At 41.6% G+C, this 25,277-nt stretch overlaps 1 protein-coding gene across 7 annotated transcripts in view; it reads right to left on the bottom strand.

The window, feature by feature from the left end:
* The window catches only part of DOCK9 (dedicator of cytokinesis 9), a 490,995-nt gene that overhangs the window by 179,096 nt on the left and 286,622 nt on the right, over positions 1-25,277 (bottom strand). For all 7 annotated transcript variants that reach the window (XM_082245713.1, XM_082245711.1, XM_082245714.1 and 4 more), the window contains exons 10-13: positions 19,671-19,745; positions 16,789-16,929; positions 15,514-15,711; positions 8,016-8,138 (exon numbers count right to left, since the gene is read on the bottom strand). In XM_082245713.1, the coding sequence (XP_082101839.1) occupies positions 8,016-8,138; positions 15,514-15,711; positions 16,789-16,929; positions 19,671-19,745 (537 nt within the window). The remainder of the gene's footprint in view (positions 1-8,015; positions 8,139-15,513; positions 15,712-16,788; positions 16,930-19,670; positions 19,746-25,277) is intronic.

Genomic DNA, 25,277 nt, shown 5'->3' with positions numbered 1-25,277 from the left:
AAAATTGAAAATACTGTAAGGAAAATGTGGCAACACTATGCACAGATGATATGGAGGCTGAAATGACAAGGTTGTAAAATACAGAAGCCAAGCCCTAATAAAATGGGGTTTGGCAGACAAATTATACTCTCTGTGAGCAGAGAATTTAAGAACTACATAACTGCTGTTTCAAAGAGTGAAGATTAATACAAATAGAAAAAAAAAAAATAATAAAGTTGCAGGACCTCCATATGGAAACATTTTATTAACCACTTAAGCCCCGGAGGATTTGGCTGCTAAAAGACCAGGGGGTATTTTGCGATTCGGCACTGCGTGACTTTAACGGACAATTGCGCGGTCGTGCGACGCTGTACCTAAACGAATTTGACGTCCTTTTTTTCCCACAAACAGAGCTTTCTTTTGGTGGTATTTGATCACCTGTGCGATTTGTTGATCACGCGCTATAAACAAAAAAAGAGCGTCAATTTTGCAAAAATAACAATATTTTTCACATTTTTTTATATGAAATTCCCCCCCCCCCCCCCCCCCCCCAAAAAAAGTAAAAATGAAAATTTTTTTAACATTTTCGGGCAATTTGTTTTATGCTACATATGTTTGATAAAAAAAAAAACGCAAAAAGCGTATTTTGATTGGTTTGCGCAAATGTTATCGCGTTTACTAACAAAGGGAAAGATTTTTGTCATTTTTGTTGTTTTTTTTTTAATGCGTAATGGCGGCGATCTGCGATTTTGTTTGTGGTACTGCGACATTGGGGCGGACAGATCGGACCCTTGACTGACATTTTTGACACTTTTGGGGTTACCAGTGACATTACTGCAGTAATCAGTGCTATATATATGCACCGTTACTGTAAAATTACACTGGCAGTGAAGGGGTTAACTTTGAGAGGGAGGGGCTGTGTGTGTCCCTAGGGGCATGATTCTAACTGTGATTGGCTGTGGCTTGAGCTGTAGGAACACTGATCAACGGTCCTACATAGTAGAACCGTATGATCAGTGTTTCTACACAGGGGAGAATGACAGGCAGCTTGTTTACACAAGCTGCCTGCCTTTCTCCCTCTCCCCCGACGATCGCAGAGTGAGCGGCGGACATCGGGTCAGAAGCCGGCAGAAGAATAATCACAAAACCCTGCTCTGGCTACCGGCATGGGGATCAATCCGGACTCTGGCACCTGTGTATTAGGGTTACAGCTCCAGGGGGACCACTGTACACAGATGCAGATACCTGCAAATTAAGCAGTGAAAAAGGACCTCCTTCACTCTACGTCACCATGATTCATGTGCAGGCAGGCGGGAACACATTTCGAGGCATACACGCCTCTACCTCAGGGCGAGTGCATTTGGTAACTTTAAATAAAATAAAATCATAACAATAAACAAATACTACACTACGGAGGTCCTGGGGCTTTTTTTTCATAGCTGGATCCCTATGGAGTACCCTTGTCTGCATCACTCTCCATAGTTAGAACAGTTGTCCACTATATAGAAATTGGGCTGAACACAGTCACTGTTGTGTAAACCCTGATCTCCTGTCCATGGTATACAGGAGACAGCATTTTACTTTTTCATATATACATACATACATACATATATATATATATATATATATATATATATATATATATATATATATATAGTGATATTTGGGGTGTTTAGCTTGAGTGCAGAGCCTACCAGTGAGCTTAGTCCATGCAGTTGTGCTGTTTAAGGGCATGTTGGCCCACTTTTATTAAAGGAATATATAAAGGAACATAAGTCCAATAACATAAAGTTGCCTGTGCAGGGGTTTCAGCTTTCCACAGCAATAATGTAAACGAAAAATACTAAGCCATCTGGCTCTCTAGAAGTACCACTGCTCAGGCTTTAAGCCTTGACCCTCTTGGCCATCTAACAGAGTTCCTATACAAACACAGTACCTCAGTTAGCACACTTTCTCCAGCTTCCTCGCTGTTCCAGCCCAAAGGCTCACCATCCACTTGTACCGTGCAGACATGCACCCTTCTCCCATGCACGCCAGGACTCCTCAGGAGGGTGGAGCCCAGAACCCTGGTCCTGTGTCTTAAAAGGCCCAGATCCACCTGCACAATCAGTGTGCTGGGTGTTCCTAAGACCTGGTCCCAGGATTGGAGATTTCCTCCCACCCAGATCGCTTGGAAATCTCCAGAATCCAGGTCCCCAACTGGACTTTATCCACCATAGGGGAAACTGCAAACCCAGTCTTCTCCCAGTAAAACAGTCCTCCTGCAGCCTCTCAACCTGCCTGGTTGATGATCCTGGGAGAAATACCTGCTCACCACTAGTTGCACTGCCACAATATATACACACACACACATATACATTCATATACACACACACAGTGGGGAAAATAATTATTTGATCCTCTGCAGATTTTGTAAGTTTGCCCATTTACAAAGAAACAAAGGGTCTATAATTTTTATCATAGTTGCATTTTAAATAATAGACACAGAATATCAACAAAAAATCAAGAAAAAAAAAAAAAAAAACACATAAAACAAATGCTATAAATTAGGTTGCTGTTCGGTGAGTAAAATGGGTATTTCATCCCCAAGCAAAACACGATTTCGTACATAATGGAGAAACCCTTGTTGGCAACCACAAAAGTACGAAGTTTCATGTAGTTGGTGACCAGGTTTGCACACATCTCAGGAGGGATATTTTTCCACTCTTCTTTACAGGTCTTCTCTAAATCCTTAGGATTTCTTGGCTGTCTCTTAGCAACTCGAAGTTTCAGCTCCCTACATACATTTTCTATAGGATTAAGGTCTAGAGACTGGCTAGGCCACTCCATGACCTTAATGTGCTTCTTCTTGAGCCACTCCTTTGTTGTCTTGGCAATAGGTTTTGAGTCATTGTCATGTTGAAAGATCCATCCATGACCCATCTTCAGTGTTCTAGCTGAGGGAAGAAGGTTCTCATCCAAGATTTTAACAAAACATGGCCCCGTTCATTGGCCCCTCATTGTTGCAAAGTCAGCCTGTACCTTTAGCAGAAAAACAGCCCCAAAGCATAATGTTTCAATACATGTGCCTTCTTGAGAAGGGGGACTCACCGTGTTTTGGAGAAAGAAAAATGCTGACTAGGACCCTAAGAACACCACCCCTACAGTCCAGCACGGAGGAAACATTATGCTTTGGGGCGGTTTCTCTGCTAAAGGTTCAGACAGACTTTGCTGCATTGTAAAACCTTGGATGAAAACCTTCTTATCACAGCCAGAACACTGAAGATGGGTCTTGGATGGATCTTTCAGCATGACAAAGACCCAAAACATAGTGCCAAGGCAACAAAGGAGTGGCTCAGGAAGAAGCACATTAAGGTCATGGAGTAGCCTAGCCAGTTTCCAGACCTTAATCCTATAAAAAATTTATAGAGGGAGCTGATATTTCGAGTTGCCAAGCGACAGCCAAGAAACCCTAAGTATTTTGAGATCTGTAAAAAAGAGTAGACCAAAATCACTCCTGAGAGGTCTACAAACCTGGCCACCAACTACAAGAGATGTCTTACCCTGTGCTTGCCAACAAGGGTTTCTCCACCAAGTACTAAGTCATGTTTTGCTCAGGGATGAAATACTTATTTTACTCACTGAACTGTTGACCCCCTGTGACAAATTGGCAAGTGACGAAACGTGTGGCTACATGGCAACGGGATCTGATGCTGAGAAGGTGACCCAGGAAGTGCGGTGTGAGGGGATGATGAGACAGCAAAACTGACGCACTCGGCATCCTAATGTTTTATATGTGAAAGCGAAAGTGATATTACTATGATGTAAGTGCAATACTTTTTAAAAAATGGGTATCTAGAGGTTTTTACACTACCAAATGGCTCTGTCTTGACTTTTTGTTCCCACATGTGGAAATGGGCATTACAATTCGGATGGAGATTGAAGGTATGTAGCAGCTCTTGAATGCAACAAAGTGTTAACTGCCAGACATAAGAGTGAAGGACAACAGCATCTGGTGAGCTTTATTCCCAAAGAGAGTGGAAAAGACACTGATCACTTCGGTGGTGGATTTATGTTGTACTGATTGGCTCTTTATGATACACTCGTGTTTTCACATACTTAGTCCCCGTTTACACTGGGGCGACCTGGCCGCCTCACAGGTCGCCTTCCATAGGGAAGCTGCGGACCCGTTCTAATAGGAGCGACACAAGTCGCTCCGACTTAGAAAAAGGGTCCGGAGCTTCTTTGGGGCGACCCGGAGCGACCGTCATAGACTTCAATGTTATGAAGTCCGTGCCGGCCGTTCCGAGGTCGCGGCGCGCTGCTCGCACCGCGACCTCGGAGGTCGCCCCGGGAAGTCAGATCGCCCCAGTGTGAACGGGGCCTTAGACTTGAGTTTGCACTTTATAGATGTGATAATTTATATGGACACTTTTTATAACATTCTTTTGCTATTTATTTTCACAAGATTTGAATTGGATTCATTCATAATATTGCGCTACTGTGAAATTGTGTGGTTTTGTAAGCACTGTTTTTCACTTATTTATTTTGTTTGGAATTTTTATTTTAAAGTAGCAGCACATAGAGATTGGCTGTTTATTCATCTATGACCGCAGCGCTCAAACAATTTATAAGCTTTTCTTGGGACCTAGAAGTTTAGAACTCTCATACTGGAAATAAAGAGGTAATCTCTCCTCTTCCAGCTCCAAAAAACCCTGATTGATAGTTTAGCCCAGGTTAGCGGTTTAATAGTGTTTTAACATATAATGTGCTCTACTCAAACTTTTCCTAGATATCAATTGAAGGTGGTTAAAAATAAACCATTAGCAGTGGACACACTACAGCCATTATAATATGCAAGGATACAGCAGTGCTTTTCTTATAAATCCTTAATCACTATAAATAAATAATCAACAAACATGTAGAGAAAAATAGACCGACTGGTTTCACTAAGCAGAATTTGTCCTTCAAGCAGTACCCTTGGAGAGAAAAAAAAAAACCTGCAGTCTAATCTAGAGCATATAGAAATAACATCCGTGCACAGATAGATTACTTAGATTTGAGAAGAATTAAGTCGTTCAAGATTAGTTAGTGACATGAGACACCAGTGACCAGTGTCAAAATCTTCAAACATAAGCTCATGTAAACGCAGATTTGCAAAAAAGCTGAAAAGTACCATGGCTCGTGATCAAAAAATCTATGTAAAGCTAACAAAAAAAAAAAAAAAAACATAACAGTGTTTTGGCCCTAGTCAAATATGCACTTCTCCAACATTTCTTAACCGGTTGCCGACCGCCGCACGACTATATACTGCGGCGGTCAGCCCCGGCCAGGCAGAGTGACGTATCGGTACGTCACTCGCCTGTCACTGACTTGCGAGCCTATAGCGAGCGGGCGCGCGCCCGCCGAGGCGCGCGCCCGCCGCGGCTCGTTCACAGGCAAGTCAGTGCGTGTGACCGGCGGACTCGATGTCCGCCGGCCACACTACGATCGCTCCTGTGAAGGGAGAAAGACAGAGCAGCTTGTGTAAACAAGCTGCCTGTCAGTTCTCCCTGTGTAAAAGTAAAGATCTGACCGTTCTACTATGTAGAACGGTGGATCTTTGCTTTTACACCAATAGCAATGTCCCTACACAGTAGAAAGCACGCCCCTAGGACACACTTAACCCCTCCCTTCCCAATAAAGTTAACCCCTTCCCTGCCAGTGTCATTTTTGCAGTAACAGTGCATATGTATAGCACTGATTACTGCAGTAATGTCACTGGTAACCCCAAAAGTGTCAAAAATGTCAGTCAAGGGTCCGATCTGTCCGCCGCAATGTCGCAGTACCGAAAAAAAAATCGCAGATCGCCGCCATTACGCGTTAAAAAAAAAAACACCAAAAATGACAAAAATCTTTCTCTTTGTTAGTAAACGCGATAACTTTTGCGCAAACCAATCAAAATACGCTTTTTGCGATTTTTTTTACCAAACATAGGTAGCATAAAACAAATTGGCCGAAAAATGTTAAAAAATTTTGATTTTTACTTTTTTTTTTGGGGAATTTCATATAAAAAAATGTGAAAAATATTGTTATTTTTGCAAAATTTACGCTCTTTTTTTGTTTATAGCGCGTGATCAAAAAATCGCACAGGTGATCAAATACCACCAAAAGAAAGCTCTGTTTGTGGGAAAAAAAGGACGTCAAATTCGTTTAGGTACAGCGTCGCACGACCGCGCAATTGTCCGTTAAAGTCACGCAGTAAAAAATCGCAAAAAAACCCCTGGTCCTTTAGCAGCCAAATCCTCCGGGGCTTAAGTGGTTAAAGAATACCTTTTTATGTACTTTAAAAAAAAAAGAAAAAAAACATTGCTAAAAATAACCAGTAGACATTCTTATCCACTTTCCACGTAATGGGAGAGAAGCTAGTTTGCATCACCTAACAACCTCTTGGACTTTGTGACCACCATGTCCATTTACAGAAAAACTTGCACAAAACAATATAAAGAAAAAACCTCAAGGACAGAAATATGTACCCATCTCAAACTTTTCCTAGAGGATCAATGATGGTGGTTAAATAATAAACCATTGGTGGTGGACAAACTACAGTACATGCACTCTGCGCTTTGACATGTGGTGTCTTCCTGTGCACTGCAAAAAAAAATGCTAAATGTCTGAATTTTATCACAGCTCTCAGCACCTCTTGGCTGCATTGCAGTGTGGTAACAACACAGACAGGTAACATGTAAGGCCTAGGAAAAGGCAAACATCTTCACATGGGTCCTGGCATAGGCACAGCATACACCTTATCAGAAACATTCAAAGAGACAATACACATCAGTTTAAAAAAGTTTATATCAATGCTTTTCTAGGAGAATAGGTATAAACTCAACCACTGGCCCCCTCCCCACACCAACGCATTTCAACCCCAACATGGGAGGGGGGGGGGGACAACACACAGCATGCAGCATCAAATGGTGGGTGTGGCCAAATTACACCAACAGTGGGAGAGTCTTACAGGGGCATTGTTAAAAACTAAGCATGCATTACACAGGATTCCGGAGCACGCCATTCTCAGAAGAATGAAGGGCTCAAGAGCGCGCCACGCGCAGGGCTCAGGAGCATGCCAAGCCATAGAGAACAGGGCTCATCGGTGACAGTAGTGAGCAGGGAGCACAAGGCGAGTACCCGAGAACGTGAAACTTTGTTTCACCCTGTTCAGGCTAAAAAAAAAATAAAATAAAACACTGCTTTTTAACAAACCTTGAACAACTGACAGTCATGAATCCTCAATTACCTAAGATAGCCATTTTAACCTGGGGTGCCTTGAGGTGTCTACAGGGGTGCCTTAGCAAAATGCTCAACAATTGTCCAAAAATTGTATACTATATGCATGTGGATGAAGCCTGCCTTTTAGTTACACAAAGCCACAGGTTCTCATTGTGCACCATTACAACCTTCTAGCTGTCTGTGTCCTAACAACCAATAGCATCATTAGTTAATATGGAGGATGTCAGTCATCTGCACTGCATCCTTGTATTCCCCTCTCTATCAGTGTTGAGGTCACATTAGCGGAGTAATGGAGAAAAACTGAGGGAGAGAAGAAACATTGGAAAACTAGTCGGTACCAGTTTGAAAAAGTGTATTTGCTTTGGAAGAATAAATGTTGGGTGTTCTACTTGTGTGGCTATTGCTGCAGTATGTAAAACTATTAGAATTGTTTTTACATTTTAGAATGGGGTGCCTCGAGACTGTCCATTTTTAAAGGGTGCCTTGAGATTGTTCATAATTTTTAAAGGGTGCCATGAGATTGTCCACAATTTTTAAAGGGTGCCTTGACTAAAAAAGGTTGTGAGACACTGACCTAAGTGACGTATACAATCTCTATAAGGGCAAAATAACACCAAAATAAATTTTATTGTGTAAAGTATGCAAATACAATTTTTTTTCACTCTACCGCATATCAGCCTGTAAATGTATTGGTATAATTAACTAATGGTAACCGTGCACTGTTCTAGAATGACAAAGCTCTTCTACTAGGCATATATTAAAAACCAATTTAGTAAGCAAACAATTACCTTTGCAGAATCAGAGCTCTTCATGTAGGGCTCAGCACAATGTGCAATGCTCCCTTGGAGGACCTTTTCTATTCGGGCCACAAGGAAGATGTCAGGGTGAGGACATGTGACAGAAAAAATTCCCTAATAAACAAACAATTCAATATATTAACAACAGTATTCCACCTTCATTAACATACTTAATATTGCACCAACATAAAGTATACGTACTCAGTCATGTGAAAAATAAAGTACACCCCAGGACAACTGTTGACTTTTTCAACATACTTGAACAAGAAAACATTAGATTTGTATTTAAACAGGGCATACAGATAGCGTTGAAATACCTAAATAGGAACAAAATACAGATGTGCTTTTTTCTTTTTTTTTTTTATTCATTTATTCAATAAAAAAATGTTATAGATGTAATGGAGTAGTGTGTAAAAAGGCAAGTGCACCCTTGGCATTAAAAGCCAGTAATGCACCCTGTAGTAGAAACGACTTCTTGATTGGATTTTTTTTTACCTGTTGACCAGTCAATACTGAATTTGTAACCACTTCTCCATGCAAAATAACTTCAGTTGCAAGATACTTGTGGGTTTCTGTTTCAAATTCCCCTTACAAAATTTCAGTGGGACCTTAAAACAGGCCTTTGCCTAGGGCAGCCCATAGCCCCCTATTCCTTCTTGATGAACCACCCTTTTCATGGATTTGCTAGTGTGCTTATCACATTGAAAGGCTCAACTGCAACTTTTGGACAGATGGCACTACATTCTTATAAAACACATTTTTATATAATGCAGAACATATGATTGACTTGATGACTACGAGCTGCCCAGGCCCCAAAGCAGCCCAAACTATAACTTTATCAACACCAAGCTACATCATTAGGTTCTTCCCATGAAATACTACATATGGTTTGGGGCAAACATGTCTGTTACCAAAACAACTTATCATTGATTGATTAATCTTTAGCACATTGTTTAACCCTAGGTTCACACCAATGCGTTTTTTTAGTATGTTCTGCAGTTTGCAGAAAGGCAATAACATGGTTTCCTATGGCACATGTTCAGATCAATGCACTTTTAAGCCAGTGTGTTTTTAAAAAGGGTCAGGGACCTTTTTTTTTTCCCCGCAGCAGATTGCGTTTTGCTTGTAATAGACTTCAATGGACCCACACCAAAAACAGAAGTTGCATGCATTTTGTGAGTTTGTTTTTTTTCTTCTCCATAACAAACTGTGTATAGCTGGTTGTTAAGTAGCAAGCCAGGAAGCCGGCTACCCTGTCCTTAACAACACACATTGTCCCCATGTGGATAGGGACAAGGGCCTCTTCCCCACAGCCCTGCCCGGTGGTTGTGGGGAATCTATGGGCAGGGGACTTAGAATCTGTAAGCCCCCTGTAACAAGGAGGCACCCCATGTGAATGAAACCACATGCCCTCAACATGGGGATAAGGTGCTTTGGGGGTTGACAAGGTGCTTAAGGGGGGGCTAGGTGCTTTGGGAGGGGGTAACGCACCTTATCATTCCCTCCCTGTCCTGACCTGCTGGGCTGCATGTTTGGATAAGGGTCTGGTATGGTTTTTGGGGGGAGACCCCACGCCATTTTTTGGCCTCTTCCCCACATCCCTGAGCTGTGGTAGTGGGGGGTCTGCGGGCGGGGGGCTTATCTGAATCTTGAAGCCCATGGGGGCACCCAGATCCCACCCCCCTCCTTCCCCATGTGGATGAGTATGGGGAACATTGTACCCCTATTTATTCACCAAAAAAAAGTGTAAAAAATAAATAAAAAACAGTTTTTGACAATTCCTTTATTAAAAAAAAAAAAAAAAGTAGAAGTAAATCCAACATCAAACACGACGCCTGCCTTCAACTCCAGGCCTGAAAAAAAAGAGGAAAAAAAAAACCTTTGGCTCCGACAAAGGCTCCTGCTGACTCCCTGCACCTCTGTCTGATGGTTATTAAATAGTGAAGGGGAGCAGGCACCCGGTGAGGTCACCAGATGCCCAGCCCCAGGTGACCTCACCTGAACCTGCATTTTTGTTCATTTTAAGCATAAAATGAATACATCACTTCAAATGTATTTGACATTTGCACAAGTATATTGCCTTTATCAGTAGGCACCAACAAAATCAAGATTTTTAGCTTGTTCAAATATGTTAAAAAAGACAAAAATAATCTCCATGGGGGGCACTTTTTCACACCATTGCATTTTCATGTTCAAAATAATGGCACTACCCTTCCATTTAAATAGTTCAGTTGTACAAAAAAAGTGTAAGAAAATAAAAGCATGTAACCATAGTAAACAATCAAATGTGTGAATATGTAAAACTTAAAAAATTAATACAAAATAATAATGATATATAAAAAGTTTTGGCTTTGAAGGGCCTCAATGACACTTTTTTCACCCCAAGCACATTTGTAGAACAGCTTTAGTGTCTAAAAGCAAATGCTTTATGTTTTGGGAAAAGGAGATAGAAGAGAAAAGGTCTTTAAATAGCCTTTTATATGCGCAATTTATGTATGTTGTGTAAAGATATTCAGAATTACCACTTTAAATTGTTAAAAATAGCACACTGATGCGTGGCGACAGAATGCTCTGGGGAGATAAAACTCCCCATCTTCATCTATTTACCACCGAAGGGGCGTGTTTGCTCCTCGATGCTGGTCTGGTCCCCCCGCTCGGTGCCTCCTGCCTGGTATGCAATCTACACAACGTCTTCGGCATGGAGAGTAGTCTAGTGGAAATATGGAATCTCCTCCTTTATTTAGAGTGGTCCTTGTTTAGCAATTTTTGCATGGATTTTCATGTTGATCAGATATTGGTGTATACACGGTTAAGTCTTTTTACATGCCCTTCCTCTTTTCTATTTTTGAACATTGCCAGGCTGGGTTGGGGGCTTCCCTCTTGGCTCTCTCTAACCACACCTCCAGCCCATAGGCACACGCTCACAGGACCAGTCTTGCACTGGTAAGCATTTTAGCAATCTTTTGCTATCATTTAGCACGCTGAGGATTACGCCTACTGGTGTTGGCCTCATTTTCCTTTTATTCTCCATCTTCTTATACTTTCTGGTCTTGACCTTTCTATTTTTTCCACTACCTTATTTCTCCATCTCTTCTATTTCCTCTCCTCTACTTTATTACATCCTCCCCCGCTTAACCTCCACCCCCTACCTACTCCCCCACTTCCTCCCTTACCCACAAATGGACACCATCAGGATTCTCTCGGTCAATGCTAAAGGACTTAATGTTCCAGGAAGAGAGGCAAATGTTATTAAATGATTTGTGACGTTCTAAAAGGTTGACATTGCATTTATCCAGGAGACCCGCTTCAGAGAAGCAGACTTCCTCTATTTAAAAGCGGGTTCTTCCCTGTGGCATATTGTTCTACCAATTTGGAGGCTAAGTCGAGAGGTGTCTCTATTACCATTTCTGGGAAAGTACAGTGGACTTCTACAACCACTCACACATATCCTAATGGACGATTTCTGTTTTTGAAGAGCACAATTGGCAACGTCAGGGTGACTCTGGCCACTTTCTATGCTCCCAATAGTCCGGCTGATTATCGGGGGAGACTAACACCCCCCTGATCCCCTCAGAGGATACGTCATCGCGACCCTCCTCCATTCCTCATGGCTTCCACAAGCGAATTGCAAGGTCCCTCCATAGAGCACAACTAGTAGACGTGTGGCGTTTGATGCACCTAGGGAAATGGAACTACACATTTTACTCTCCGCTTCACAAACTACACTCACGTATATCAGATTTCCACTCATCCAAAGCCCGGACATGGAGGCTGAATGAGAGTCTACTTCAAGACGGAACGGTCCCAACTGATGTTTTCTAAAGAGTTAGGTCACTACTTCCAAACATCAGAGCAGACTCTGACCCCGGAATTATCTGGGAAGCCCATAAGGCAGTAATCCGTGGGGTACTTATCAAGCATGGTTCCTGGATCAAAAAGCAGCACAAAAAGCAGCACAGGATCCAGTTTTGACTTCTCTCCTACGAGATTTACATGCTCTAGAACCACGTCGCAAACACGACCCATCACAATCTTCAGAAGGAGAACTTATGACTCTGCGTTAACAATTTAAAGCCAAAGTCTTTCTGGGGACAAGTGTGGTAGACTAGTGGCTAAACACTTCTGGGAATAGATACTGGCAACCTATATCCCTCAGATTACCTACCTCAACGGACAAAAAGTCATGCTACCTAAACATATCAAACAAGAATTTAAGCCATTCTATGCCTCCCTCTAAAATTTATAAACCTTGACCCCCCCCCAGCAAGATCAAATAGAAGAGTACCTGACTTCCTCTCAAATGCCGCAATTACCCACTACTGTGAGTGAGGCATTAGAAGACCCCATCACACTAGATGAACTAAAAAAAAAAGCAGTAGATGAGACCAAGGAGGGTAAAGCTCCAGGACTGGATAGATTCATCATAGAGTATTATAAAAACCCTGTTACCCTCTTTTGATCGATCTGTTTAACGCATGGGGATCTGGAAGGTCCCTCCCTAGGGAAACATTACAGGCCCACGTATCAGTAATCCCCAAAGAGGGAAAAGACCCCACATCATGTGGTAGCTACAGACCAATATCTTTACTAAATATTGACCTTAAACTCTTTACCAAAAAATTAGCCTCTAGAATCCAGCACTATCTACCACAACTGGTCCATTTAAACCAAGTCAGCTTTGTCCCATCTCGTGAAGCACAAGACAACACAACCTAAGTCCTCAATCTCTTACATGTAGCTAACACAACCCTCACCCCATGTGTAATTCCAGATGAAAAAAAAAGTCTTAGACCGGGTAGACTGGCGTTTTAAGTTCTTGGTCTTACGGTACATTGGATTTGGAAAAACCATGTTGAATTGGATCTCCCAGCTCTATATTCCAACCCTACTGCACGAGTCAAGGCAAATGGTGTTTTGTCTGATTGTTTTCTCAATCACAAAACGGGACGAGTCAAGGGTACTCCCTGTCACCCCTTCTCTTTGCCTTATCAATGGAACCCTTTTTATGTACAATACATCTACATCTGGAGATTACCAGCATTAATATTGGAAGGACTCTACAGAAAGTATCAGTGTACGCCGATGATCTGTTATTTCCCCTTAACGAACCTCTTAATTTCGCTACTGAACTTCCTTCGGGAATTAGAGTCTTATGGTATTCTGTCCAACTTAATTAACTTTAACAAATCTGAAGCGTTGGGGGTAGGTATACCGCAACCTCTCCTTCAACATCTGCACTCGAATTTCAAACTAAAATGGATGGAATCCAGGCTGAAATACATGGGTACATTTATCCCTCCTAAATTTTCACAAATCTTTTAATTCCCCTTTCCTCCACTCTTAAAGTCCACACCCTACTAGACAAATGGCAATCTGGCCTTCATTCATGGCTTGGCTGCTGCAATTTAATTAAAATGAGCATTCTTCCCAAATTCTTATACCCATTTCAGGCCCTCCCAATACTCATTCCTTCCCTCTACTTTAGACAGGAACAAGCTTTACTTGTAGAATTCATATGGGCCCGCAAGCAACCTCGACTGCATAGGCGACTACTCTCACTTCCCAAACAACATGGAGGACTGGCAGTCCCACACTTATGCAAATACGATCAAGCTACGCACCTAGGGAGACTCAGACTGGCATTGCCATTGTGGCATTAAGCTATGCCTGCATTAGAACAAGCTAATTACCTCTTAATAGAGCTCCCTGGTGCTACCATTCGCTGCCAAGTTCCATGAAACACTACCCCCCTCATAGGTCCCACAATGCAAATTTGCTCAAAACTTTTCACTCAATCTTCCCTTTCATCAGTACACTCATCACTAGTCCCCATTTTGGGGCAGCCTCAGTTCACCCCGGGCTCTACCAGGATAGCATTTTCCGAACTTTACTTGATTCAGGCCACTACCAGGCCTCCCATATTTTGACGATGGGTGGCTGGCCATCGGTTGCTGACCTTACGAACCCCTCAGGTCCTTACCATTTTTGATTTTTGGACAGCGCTCCTACTTTTTACAATCCCTATCACCCCCAAATAGTTATAGTAATCAATTTCCTACTTTTGAGGAAATCTGTTCCAATGAGGGCATATTACCACACATACTCTCTACTACATATGAACTACTGATCACACCCCCAGAGACTTACCAACCGCCTTATTTAGTCAACTGGGAGCAGGACCTGAACCGCACTTTTACCTCAGATCAACAGAACCATATCATCCAGTTCACATTCAAATAATCCGTGTGTATGAGGATATAAGAAACCAACTTTAAACTCCTGACAAGGTGGTATCGTACACCATCACAGTTACACTATGTCCACGGATTGCTGCTGTAGGTGCCAGGAGGGGTGGGGGACGCTCCTGCACGTCTTCTTGTCGGGTCCCTAGCTCAAGGGGTTTTGGAAGAAGGTGCAAGAGATATCCCAAAAATTCGCAGAGTGTCCAGTCCTGGACGACCCTGCTTTTTTCCTTTTCCATGCCTCTGACATCCCAGCTAAAATTTACAAAAAAAATGTTGTTATTTGCCATCTCAAAGCCAGAACTCAAAGCCTCTGACCGATCGTCTTTGGCTTAGAAAGGTATAAGAGATAAACAAGATGGAAGATCTTGTCCTCTTGGCACGACACCAACATGATCGCTATTCCAAAACCTGGACTCTGTGGAATAGGTTTGTCCTCTCTGATGAAGGGCAATCCCTTCTTAGTAATGATACATCTGGGTAAGACCAACTCTGTTAACCTGTATGAGATATAGGAGGTTTATTGATGGAGAGAATGACTGACAACTGTCCATACCATCCTCTTGTTTCTGTCTCACTCCCCCTCTCTTGGTTTCCCACCCCCCCTTTCTCCTTTCCTCCCCCCTCCCCTCTTTCCTCCCTTTCTTTTTCCCTCCCCTCTTCCTTTTTTTTCTCTCTTACCTCTATCGTTGTTGCTCCCTTTTTTGTTTTTCTTTCTATCTACATAATTCTCTTATATTGCATACCTTATCCTAAAAACATTAAACAGTTTTGAGCAATTCCCGGTATTCATTATGCTTAATTTTACATTGGACCCTGCTTTACTTGAAACTTACGATGGATGACCGTGTCTTGTGAATACCTTGTATTTTACACATTGCTATATTGTTTCAGACTGTATGCTTTTTGACCATTGCCGTTACGATAACATGGAATTTGTCTTTTCCATAAATAAAAGATTTGTAACAAAAAAAAAAGCAGCACACTGTCAGCTGAAGATAGATCCGTTAACCTACCTGGTCTACCGCAGCACAACCTGTCTATCAAGCATTGTCTATAGAGCAATCAGTGTACTTGATAAAGTCTGCTCAGCACACGGCTGAAGATTATTCAATTATTTAAGCATTTCCTCTGCTGCATTTCCTTACATGCTACAAATACATTTACAGTTTGAATTATTTAGAAACACTTTTTAGGGAAATTATAGTGAGCATTTTAAAACAACTCTGCAGAACACTTAGTTATACCTGTTTGGGATACTGCAGCATTGATTCCTGTACACATCCTGCAAACCTGCGCCCAAAATCTCCTCCATTTAAAATCTGTTGAAGAGGGGGGATCATTTGCCTCACGGAGGAATGGTTCAAGTCCACGTGAAAGTCAGCGGAAATCTTCTTGTTGGCTTTAATATCAAACAGGGATAGCGTAACAAAAAATGGTTCAACCTGGACATGAAAAAAAGCACAAGTCATTAGATTTGAAGTTCATACATAGGTTTGAATCAACTAAGATTGAGTGTTTAACAGAACTTATGGTCTAACCAAAGGGTCTATGGATAGTTCAGTCATTCCCTGGGTCCCTGAAGGGACTACAAAAATGATGGATGTACATACATTGCAGAGTATATAAAGTATGACGTGTCTCTAAAACTTACCTCATTTTCAGCTTGCGGTGTGTTTCAGTAACGTGCCTGCCACCACAACACACCATACATTAGTGGTGCCCCGTTTTACAATAGCACTTCAAAGCACAGAGGTAATGTATTGACACACAGGTGTCACAGTACACAAGAACACCCAGTAAGTCACTACCATTAATTGTGGTGTGTTGCATCAGAAAAAATGGTGTTTGCTGATTTTTGCTGTTTTGTTGTATTTATAGTCAATTGACTGTTCTAATGCAATCTGAGTTTATTAATGCAATGCACCAGAACATGAAGGTCTGAAAGGAGCGGATTTAAGGGAATGAGGATTTGTTCAGTGATTGTTAAATTGGGGGCATGGTTTAAGCAAATGCATGCCAATATACGATTTGAATAAAGCATCACTGCAGTGGTCATTTTGGGAGCTGAATGAACATTTAACTTGTGCTTCACATGATTGTTTAGTTCTGTATTCTGTGAAATATTTGCCTGCCCCTGAAAATGGAAATCTCCTTTACATATGCATGAAAGAACAAGTTTATTTTGAAATCCTAAAACTAACTGGTTACAACCTCCTAATCAACTTTAAGTCCTTCTACTGATCTGATGCACACCACAGTTTAGGGAGGCTTCCACTTGCTATATATACATTTGGCTACAAGTCAACCAAATAATTCCTCGCAGCCTGGTTTGGAGTAAAGAACTGTTAAAACAGGGACCCTACAATGCAAATGTTCCTATGGCTTATAGGTGTCAATTATAGTGAAGGCAACAACACAGAAATGCTCCAAATGACTACCGCTTACATTAAAACAAAGAAAAAAGGATAATAAATGATAGTGTATAGTTCAGGAAAGTATCATATTACTTTGATTCTTACATTTGTAGTAGGTCCCTCTTCATTTTCAGCCACACAGCTTTGCAGGTTGAAAGATAAATCATTACATTTCACCAGTATCCTTTTCCCAAACTTCTCTTCAAAGGGTTTTACCTCTGGTTCAATTCCAGAGAAGTCAAGTTTCTGAAAGGAAGAAGATGTGATTGTTGAACTAAAAATTATAAAAGCAATTAATATCATGTTCTGGATAATTTTTATTATTACTAACTTAGGGCAGCGGATGCTCATAAAATAGTGGCAGGCTGCTCTGGCAGAGGCTACTGTCACAAATCATGTTGCCTATTGGGCACTTTCATTGGTAGATTAGCTCATTAACCACTTCTTGACTTTAAGATTTTCCCCCTTAACCGCTTTACCACCGCCCACAGTAATATTACTGCGGCAGAGTGGCTCGTTATCGTCTGACGACGTAGTACTACGTCGTCAGACACTCCCCCTTCTGGGCGGCGCTTGCGCGCCGCCGGAGGCTCGCTCCCGCTGTTTTCATTCACAGCGGGAGTCGGGCCAGGGGAGGAGCAGCGGCGATCGCCGCTGCTCTGCCCAGATCGCCGGGGATCTAGTGTGGAGATCCGCCCGCCTGTGTAAACACAAGCGGGCGGATCTCCATAGTGACAGGGAGTGACAGATCAGACTTTTCAGCATAGCTGGACATCCGATCTGTCCATGACTCACTCAGTCACCTCCCCCCCTACACGTCAGTAAGCACCAGGCATACATTAACCCCTCCCTCTCCAATAAAATTAACCCCTTCCCTGCCAGTGTCATTTTTACTGTAACAGTGCATATATATAGCACTGATTACTGCAGTAATGTCACTGGTACCCCCAAAAGTGTCAAAAATGTCAGTCAAGGGTCCGATCTGTCCGCCGCAATGTCGCAGTCCCACAAAAAAAAAATCGCAGATCGCCATTACGCGTTAAAAAAAAAAAACAACAAAAATGACAGAAATCTTTCCCTTTGTTAGTAAACGCAATAACTTTTGCGCAAACCAATCAAAATACGCTTATTGCGATTTTTTTTACCAAACATAGGTAGCAGAAAACAAATTGGCCAAAAATTTAAAAAAAAATTGGTTTTTACATCTTTTTTGGGGGGAATTTCATATAAAAAAATGTTAAAAATATTGTTATTTTTTCAAAATAAACGCTCTTTTTTTGTTTATAGCGCAAAAAGTAAAAATCGCACAGGTGATCAAATACCACCAAAAGAAAGCTCTGTTTGTGGGAAAAAAAGGACGTAAATTTCGTTTGGGTACGGCGTCGCACAACCGCGCAATTGTCAGTTGAAGTCGCACAGCGCCGAATCGCAAAAAGTGGCCTGGATGGAAGACCGCAAAATCCTCCGGTGGTAAAGTGGTTAAAGACAAGGCCATTTTTTGCAATTCGGCACGGCGTGACTTTAACTGACAATTGCGAGGTCGTGCGATGCTGTATCCAAATAAAAATCAATGTACTTTTTTCCCCCACATATAGAGCTTTCTTTTGGTGGTATTTGATCACCTGTGCGATTTTTATTTTTTGCACTATAAACAAAAAAAGAGTGACAATTCAGGAAAAATATATATATATATCTTTCACTTTCTGCTATATAACATTCCCAAAAAAAAAAAAAAAAACATTTTGAATCAAATTTTTTCATCATTTTTTGGCTAACTTTTGGCTTTGCGCAAAAGTTATTGTGTTTACAAACTAGGGGAAAGAGTCATGCCATTTGTATTTTTTTTTTTACTAGTAATAGCGGCGATCAGTGATTTTTAGCGGGACTGGGACCTTACGGCGGACAGATCGGACACCTGACATTTTTGACACTTTCAGGGGGGGGGGGGGGGAACTAGTGACATTACTACAGTAATCAGTGCTAAAAATATTCACTGTTACTGTAATAATGACACTGGTGGGGAAGGGGTTAACCCAGGGGCGATCACCAAAGGGTTATATGTAAGCCTAGGGGGTGTTTTCTCACTGTGGGGGGATGGGCTTGTGAAATCTACACAGAGACCTGTGTTCCTAAAGAGGAGGAACAGGCTCTGTGATGATTCCTGAGAGAACAGCAGACCGCCGATCTCTCTTTATGGGGAGCAATCGCGGCAGCCGGCCTCGTACATCGGCTTCCCCGCTGGCGAGTAGGCATGCGTGCGCCCCCAGGTTCGCTCCTGCGAACCGCCGTACAGGTAAGGCAATTCGTGGGAACCTGCCGACCTGCCACCGATTATAGGCGGTGGCTGGTCGGCAAGTGGTTAAACAATGACCTTACTTAAAATTAAAGAACAAGTTCACCTTTTGTAATAGGTTACACCCATATTCAGGGAGTAATAAGAACGTGTTTACAGATGCACTGGGCCCCCCCAACCCAATGATCTCCCGTTATTGACAGCGAGCTTCTCCTCTTGCTCGCTGTCACAATTTAAAAAAGACAAAGAGAGGTGCCGCGTGGGGCTCTGCTTGTCCAGCCACGCCATTCATTCATTCACAGTGTTCTGTAAATAGGAAAACTACAAGAACCAACATCCTTTGTGGCTGTCGGCTTGTAGTTCTCAATGAGCTACCAGGGCCCTGTTGAGCACTCTAGGTAGTTCATTCAGTCTTCCTGGCAGTGCGTAACTGCCTGCTTGTACGAGGTATGAGCAGACAGCTTACACTGATAGTCTGCAAGATACCTGCATGGCAACTGCGATCAACAGATGCAATAATGCTTTGCAGGCTCATAGTAGAAAAAAATAATAAATGCACTTTTTTTAACCTGCAAAAAGATGTGCATTTGTTATTTATTTTACAATGGTGACCTTATTCTGAACCCAGTGACATGAAAACCATAAGCAAACAAAAAAAACATACAATATATTCGCATGCAGCTAGTGCTTTTACCTGTGTGTCTGAATCCAAGGCAAAAAGCTTGACTCTGCTTTCATTTTTCAATTTGGCGTCTGCTTCTCTTGTACTCTAGAAAGATAAATGTAAAAAACTCATGTCTTTTGATCTGATCTTTATTTTAAGGGTATAACTACACACACACACAGATCAGCTATAACATTATGACCACCGACACGTAAAGTAAATAACACTGCTTATCTGGTTACAATGGCACCTGAAAGTAGGGGAGATATATTAGGCAGAAAATGAACCCTGAAGTTTATCTGTTGAAAGCAGAAAAAAATGGGCAAGCGTAAAGATTTGAGCAACTCTGACAAGGGCCAAATTGTAATGCCTGGAAGACTGGGTCAGAGAATCTCCAAAAATGCAGCTTTTGTGGGATGTTCCCAGTCTGCAGTGGTCAGGACATACTAAAAATAGTCCAAAGAAGAAAAACCAGCGGCAAGGTAATTATAGATATATATATCTATATATATTGGCATCCATTAAGGGGTTACTAAACCCACAACAATAAAATCATACATACAATATACTCACTGTGGAACCTAAGGGGTTTATCATCCTCTGCATTGTGTAAAAAGGCTGCTTGATCTTGTATGTACAGATACTCTTCTTCCATTGACTCCAGAACAAGTATGGATAAGACAGAGCCTTGGAGCCAGGCTGCACATGCTCAGTTTGGTGTGTATTGCTACAGAGTTTATTTATTGGGAGGGTGCATGTGATCAGCACAGGGCCAATCTGCACTGTCCAGACACAGGATCAGGGGTCCTGCGGCCTCATAGGACAGACAGGGTAAAACGAAAACTCCTCCAAGTTTTAACCAGACACTGATAGAAATCATAAGACTGCTATATACTGCTGATGAAAAAAGGTATTTAGCAGTTTATTCTTACTAAAACTATTGCATTTCCCTGTTCTGTGTACTGTGGGAGACCAGATATAGTGAATGCAGGGTCCTGGGTTTAGTAACACTAAATCTGCCTCCCCAATATATGGTCATAATGATGCAGACTACTGTTCAACATTGATCACTATATGGCCTTGGGGTGCATTGAGGCTTCTTCAGGGATGCCTTGGCAAAATGTCTAAAAATGTATCAAAAATTGTACACAAGCCAGCAGGTGGATGAAGTTTGCCCTTTAATTAAAGAAAGCAACAGGTTTTCACTATGCACCATTATGACTTTCTAGACACTGGCATTCTAGCCACCAATGATGTTATCAGTTGATAAGTAGGATGTCTGTTGCCTGCACAGCATCTTTGTTTGACCGTCCTCTGCCCCTCTCCCTCAGCACTGGGGTGACATTAGCTGACTGATAGAATTAAATTAAAGGAGAAAAGAAATATTGGAATACTAGTCAGTACCAGTGTGCAAAAGTGTATTTGCTTTGGAAGAAAACATCACCACTAACGTTGAGTGTCCTACATTTGTGGATGTTGCTGCATTATGTAAAACTATTCGAATAGATTTTTTACATTTTAGAATGGGGAGCCTCGAGACTGTCCATAATTTTAAAGGGTGCCTTGAGATTGTCTGTAGACAACTAGCGCAGTTTATGTGTGCGCTCTTCCAAATAACTGTGTTCAGGTGTTTCCACTGAAGGCTATTGTTAATGCTACAGTGCCTTGCGAAAGTATTCGGCCCCCTTGAACTTTTCGACCTTTTGCCACATTTCAGGCTTCAAACAAAGATATAAAAATGTTATTTTGTTGTGAAGAATCAACAACAAGTGGGACACAATCATGAAGTGGAACGAAATTTATTGGAAATATCAAACTTTTTTAACAAATAAAAAACTGAAAAATTGGGCGTGCAAAATTATTCAGCCCCCTTAAGTTAATACTTTGTAGCGCCACCTTTTGCTGCAATTACAGCTGTAAGTCGCTTGGGGTATATCTCTCAGTTTTGCACATCGAGAGACTGAAATTTTTGCCCATTCCTCCTTGCAAAACAGCTCGAGCTCAGTGAGGTTGGATGGAGAGTGTTTGTGAACAGCAGTTTTCAGTTCTTTCCACAGATTCTCGATTGGATTCAGGTCTGGACTTTGACTTGGCCATTCTAACACCTGGATATGTTTATTTGTGAACCATTCCATTGTAGATTTTGTTTTATGTTTTGGATCATTGTTTTGTTGGAAGACAAATCTCCATCCCAGTTTCAGGTCTTTTGTAGACTCCATCAGGTTTTCTTCCAGAATGGTCCTGTATTTGTCTCCATCCATCTTCCCATCAATTTTAACCATCTTCCCTGTCCCTGCTGAAGAAAAGCAGGCCCAAACCATGATTCTGCCTCCACCATGTTTGACAGTGAGGATGGAGTGTTCAGGGTGATGAGCTGTGTGGCTTTTACGCCAAACATAACGTTTTACATTGTTGCCAAAAAGTTTGATTTTGGTTTCATCTGACCAGAGCACCTTCTTCCACATGTTTGGTGTGTCTCATTTAGGTCAACACTGGATCAGTCAGAGATCCTCACTGAACTTCTGGAGAGAGTTTGCTGTGCTGAAAGTAAAGGGGCTGAATAATTTTGCACGCCCAATTTTTCAGTTTTTTTATTTGTTAACAAAGTTTGAAATATCCAATACATTTAGTTCCACTTCATGATTGTGTCCCACTTGTTGTTGATTCTTCACAAAAATTTACAGTTTTATATCTTTAAAGCCTGAAATGTGGCAAAAGGTCGCAAAGTTCAAGGGGGCCGAATACTTTCGCAAGGCACTGTAATGCATGCAATGCCATTTTATACGGTTCCAATAAGGTTCTTCCAGCAGAGAGCCCTGACATCAACCCTATTAAAAACCTTTGGAATAAACTGGAATGCAGACTGGGAACCATGTTTACCTGGGGAACCTGAAAAATAATCTTTTTTTTTTTTTTTGAGTAAATACAAATTCCTGACAATCGGGGGGGGGGGGGGGGGAGGGTTGCACAATACCATGTTAATGCTCGTGGTTTTGTAATAAATAGGTAACTACACAAAGAGTGGATTTACAGTTAAACCAATAACCCCGAAGAGAACTATCACAATAATGCAAAAAAATGAATTGCTTTTTAAGAAATGTCTTATCAACAGTATACAGAACTGGAAGGGGACACACAGATTTGGGAAATTATTCTTTGTTTTCCATCTTACTAACAGATAACATACATATACTGTATATTACTTGCACATATACTTTGGCATACAGGATTAGGTCACAAAATATTCATCATAAAGAGCAGCAGGGGGCAATTTATTTCTAATTAAAACATTTTTTTCAACAACATACAGCTACTTTCCACCTGCTATTCATTAGGCTTTTTCAGTAGCATTTGCCAAACCATAATTGATTAGATTTTATTTGTGTTCAGAAGTTCACAGCACACTGTTTTATAATTTGTACAATTAAAATACAACTGTGCCACAGTGAAAACGTCAGCCTAATTCCAGATGTGTAACTACAATCCAAACCAAAGATGACGACGGCAGCATAGCAGATTCAGAGCCAGCATAACCACACTGGGACTATGTGAACCCTTGAACTGAGTAGCTGGTGAGGAAGTGGTAGAGAAGCATGTGTCAGCTGAACTGCCTATGTGGTGCTAAGAAAACAGCAAACCTACTGTACAATTCACAAACACACACAAAGGATGACCAACTGTTAGAAGTTTCCTTTGTTACATCACCATAGAATAATCTTTACATTGCACACACCATTTTTCTTTAACCCATAGTTTTAGAGAAGAACAAAAACCCTCCAAAAAGGAAAATAAGGGACTATTGTTGGCAGCACAGAAAAATGGACTCGAAAACGTGAACATAATATTGATATTGGGTACAGAATAACAGACATCCAATTGTATGCTCTTCTTAAGGGGTGCTCCTGTTTAAGCTCAAGGGTGTTCTATGATGTAAAAACAATAAGTTTCTTATAAAATGCTTAGCTTAAATGAGTACACCCTAACAGATTTGTCTGAAAACCTTTACTTTCCATTCAGAATCAACATTTTTTATGGGACACTATGCTACAAAATACTCACACAAATATGACCCATTAGTTGCAACCAAGATTTGTTAACCGCTTGCCGACTGCCGCACGACTATTTACCGTGGCGGTCAGCCCCTCACAGGTAAAGCGACGTAGGGCAACGTCGCTAGCCTGTGAGGCTCTATGGAGCGAGCGCGCGCCACCGGAGGCGCGCTCCCGCAAGGTCACAGACCTCCCCGCGCATGTGCCCGGTGTACCCGATGTCCGCCGGGCACTCGCGATCTTCCATTACACCGGAAGAAAGGCAGACGGCTAATGTAAACAAAGCCGCCTGTCATTCTTCCCTGTGTAAGAATGGAGATCAGACGGTTCTACTATGTAGGACCGCTGATCTCTGTTCTTACACTAGTAGCCATGTCCCATCACAGTTAGAAACACGCCCCTAGGACACACTTAACCCCTCCCTCTCCAATACAGTTAACTCCTTCACTGCCAGTGTCATTTTTACAGTAACAGTGCATATGTATAGCACTGATTACTGCAGCAATGTCACTGGTAACCCCAAAAGTGTCAAAAATGTCAGTCAAGGGTCCGATCTGTCCGCCGCAATGTCGCAGTACCGCAAAAAAAAAAAAAAAAAAAAAAAAAAAATCGCAGATCGCCGCCATTACTCATTAAAAAAAAAAAAAACAACAAAAATTACAAAAATCTTTCCCTTTGTTAGTAAACGCGATAACTTTTGCGCAAACCAATCAAAATACGCTTTATGTAGCATAAAACAAAATTGGCCGAAAATGTTAAAAAATTTTGATTTTTACATTTTTTGGGGGAATTTCATATAAAAAAGTGAAAAATAGTTATTTTTGCAAAATTGAGGCTCTTTTTTTGTTTATAGCGCATGATCAAAAAAAAAAATCGCACAGGTGATCAAATACCACCAAAAGAAAGCTCTGTTTGTGGGAAAAAAGACGTCAAATTCGTCTAGTCGCACGACCGCGCAATTGTCCGTTAAAGTCACGCAGTGCCGAATCGCGAAATAGGCCCTGGTCAGGAAGGGGGTAAAATCTTCCGGGGCTTAAGTGGTTAATTTGCACACACAAAAAAAGGAAAGGATTTTTCCTAACAAATTCATTCAAGACCATGTTGCAAAAATGAATACACCCCAATGAAAGTCTTAGGAGCAAAGCTACATTTTAGACAACAAAACCCTAACAAGAATTTCACTACAGGTGAGTCTAATTATTCTTTAAACAGGTGTCCAGCAGACAGTTGATTATAAAAGGGCCCCTTTCACACTTGTGCGACTTGAAAGTCGCGCAATTTTGCCGCGATTTTGTTGCCGCGATTTTGACGTGACTGACGCGACTTGAAGCAATGCCTATGTCTTTGGACCTCAAAACGCATGAAAATCAGCCAAAAGTAGTGCAGGGACTACTTTGAAGTCGTTGCGACGAAGTCGTACAGATATGAACGGTACTCAATGGAAATAATGGAGAACGACTTGTCATGCGACTTTGCAGCCCCAAATCGCAGGACAAGTCGCACAAGTGTTAAAGGGGCCTCAAGAAAACCCATTTCCATTTCATGCTGTCAACAATGGCACCACATGGAAGAGAAATTTCACAAGGCC

This window comes from Pelophylax lessonae, assembly GCF_965119305.1.
Source record: "Pelophylax lessonae genome assembly, chromosome: 2".
In the NCBI taxonomy this organism is placed as follows: domain Eukaryota; kingdom Metazoa; phylum Chordata; class Amphibia; order Anura; family Ranidae; genus Pelophylax; species Pelophylax lessonae.
Note: the sequence above shows the minus strand (reverse complement) of the source record. Positions and strands in the feature narration are given on the sequence as shown.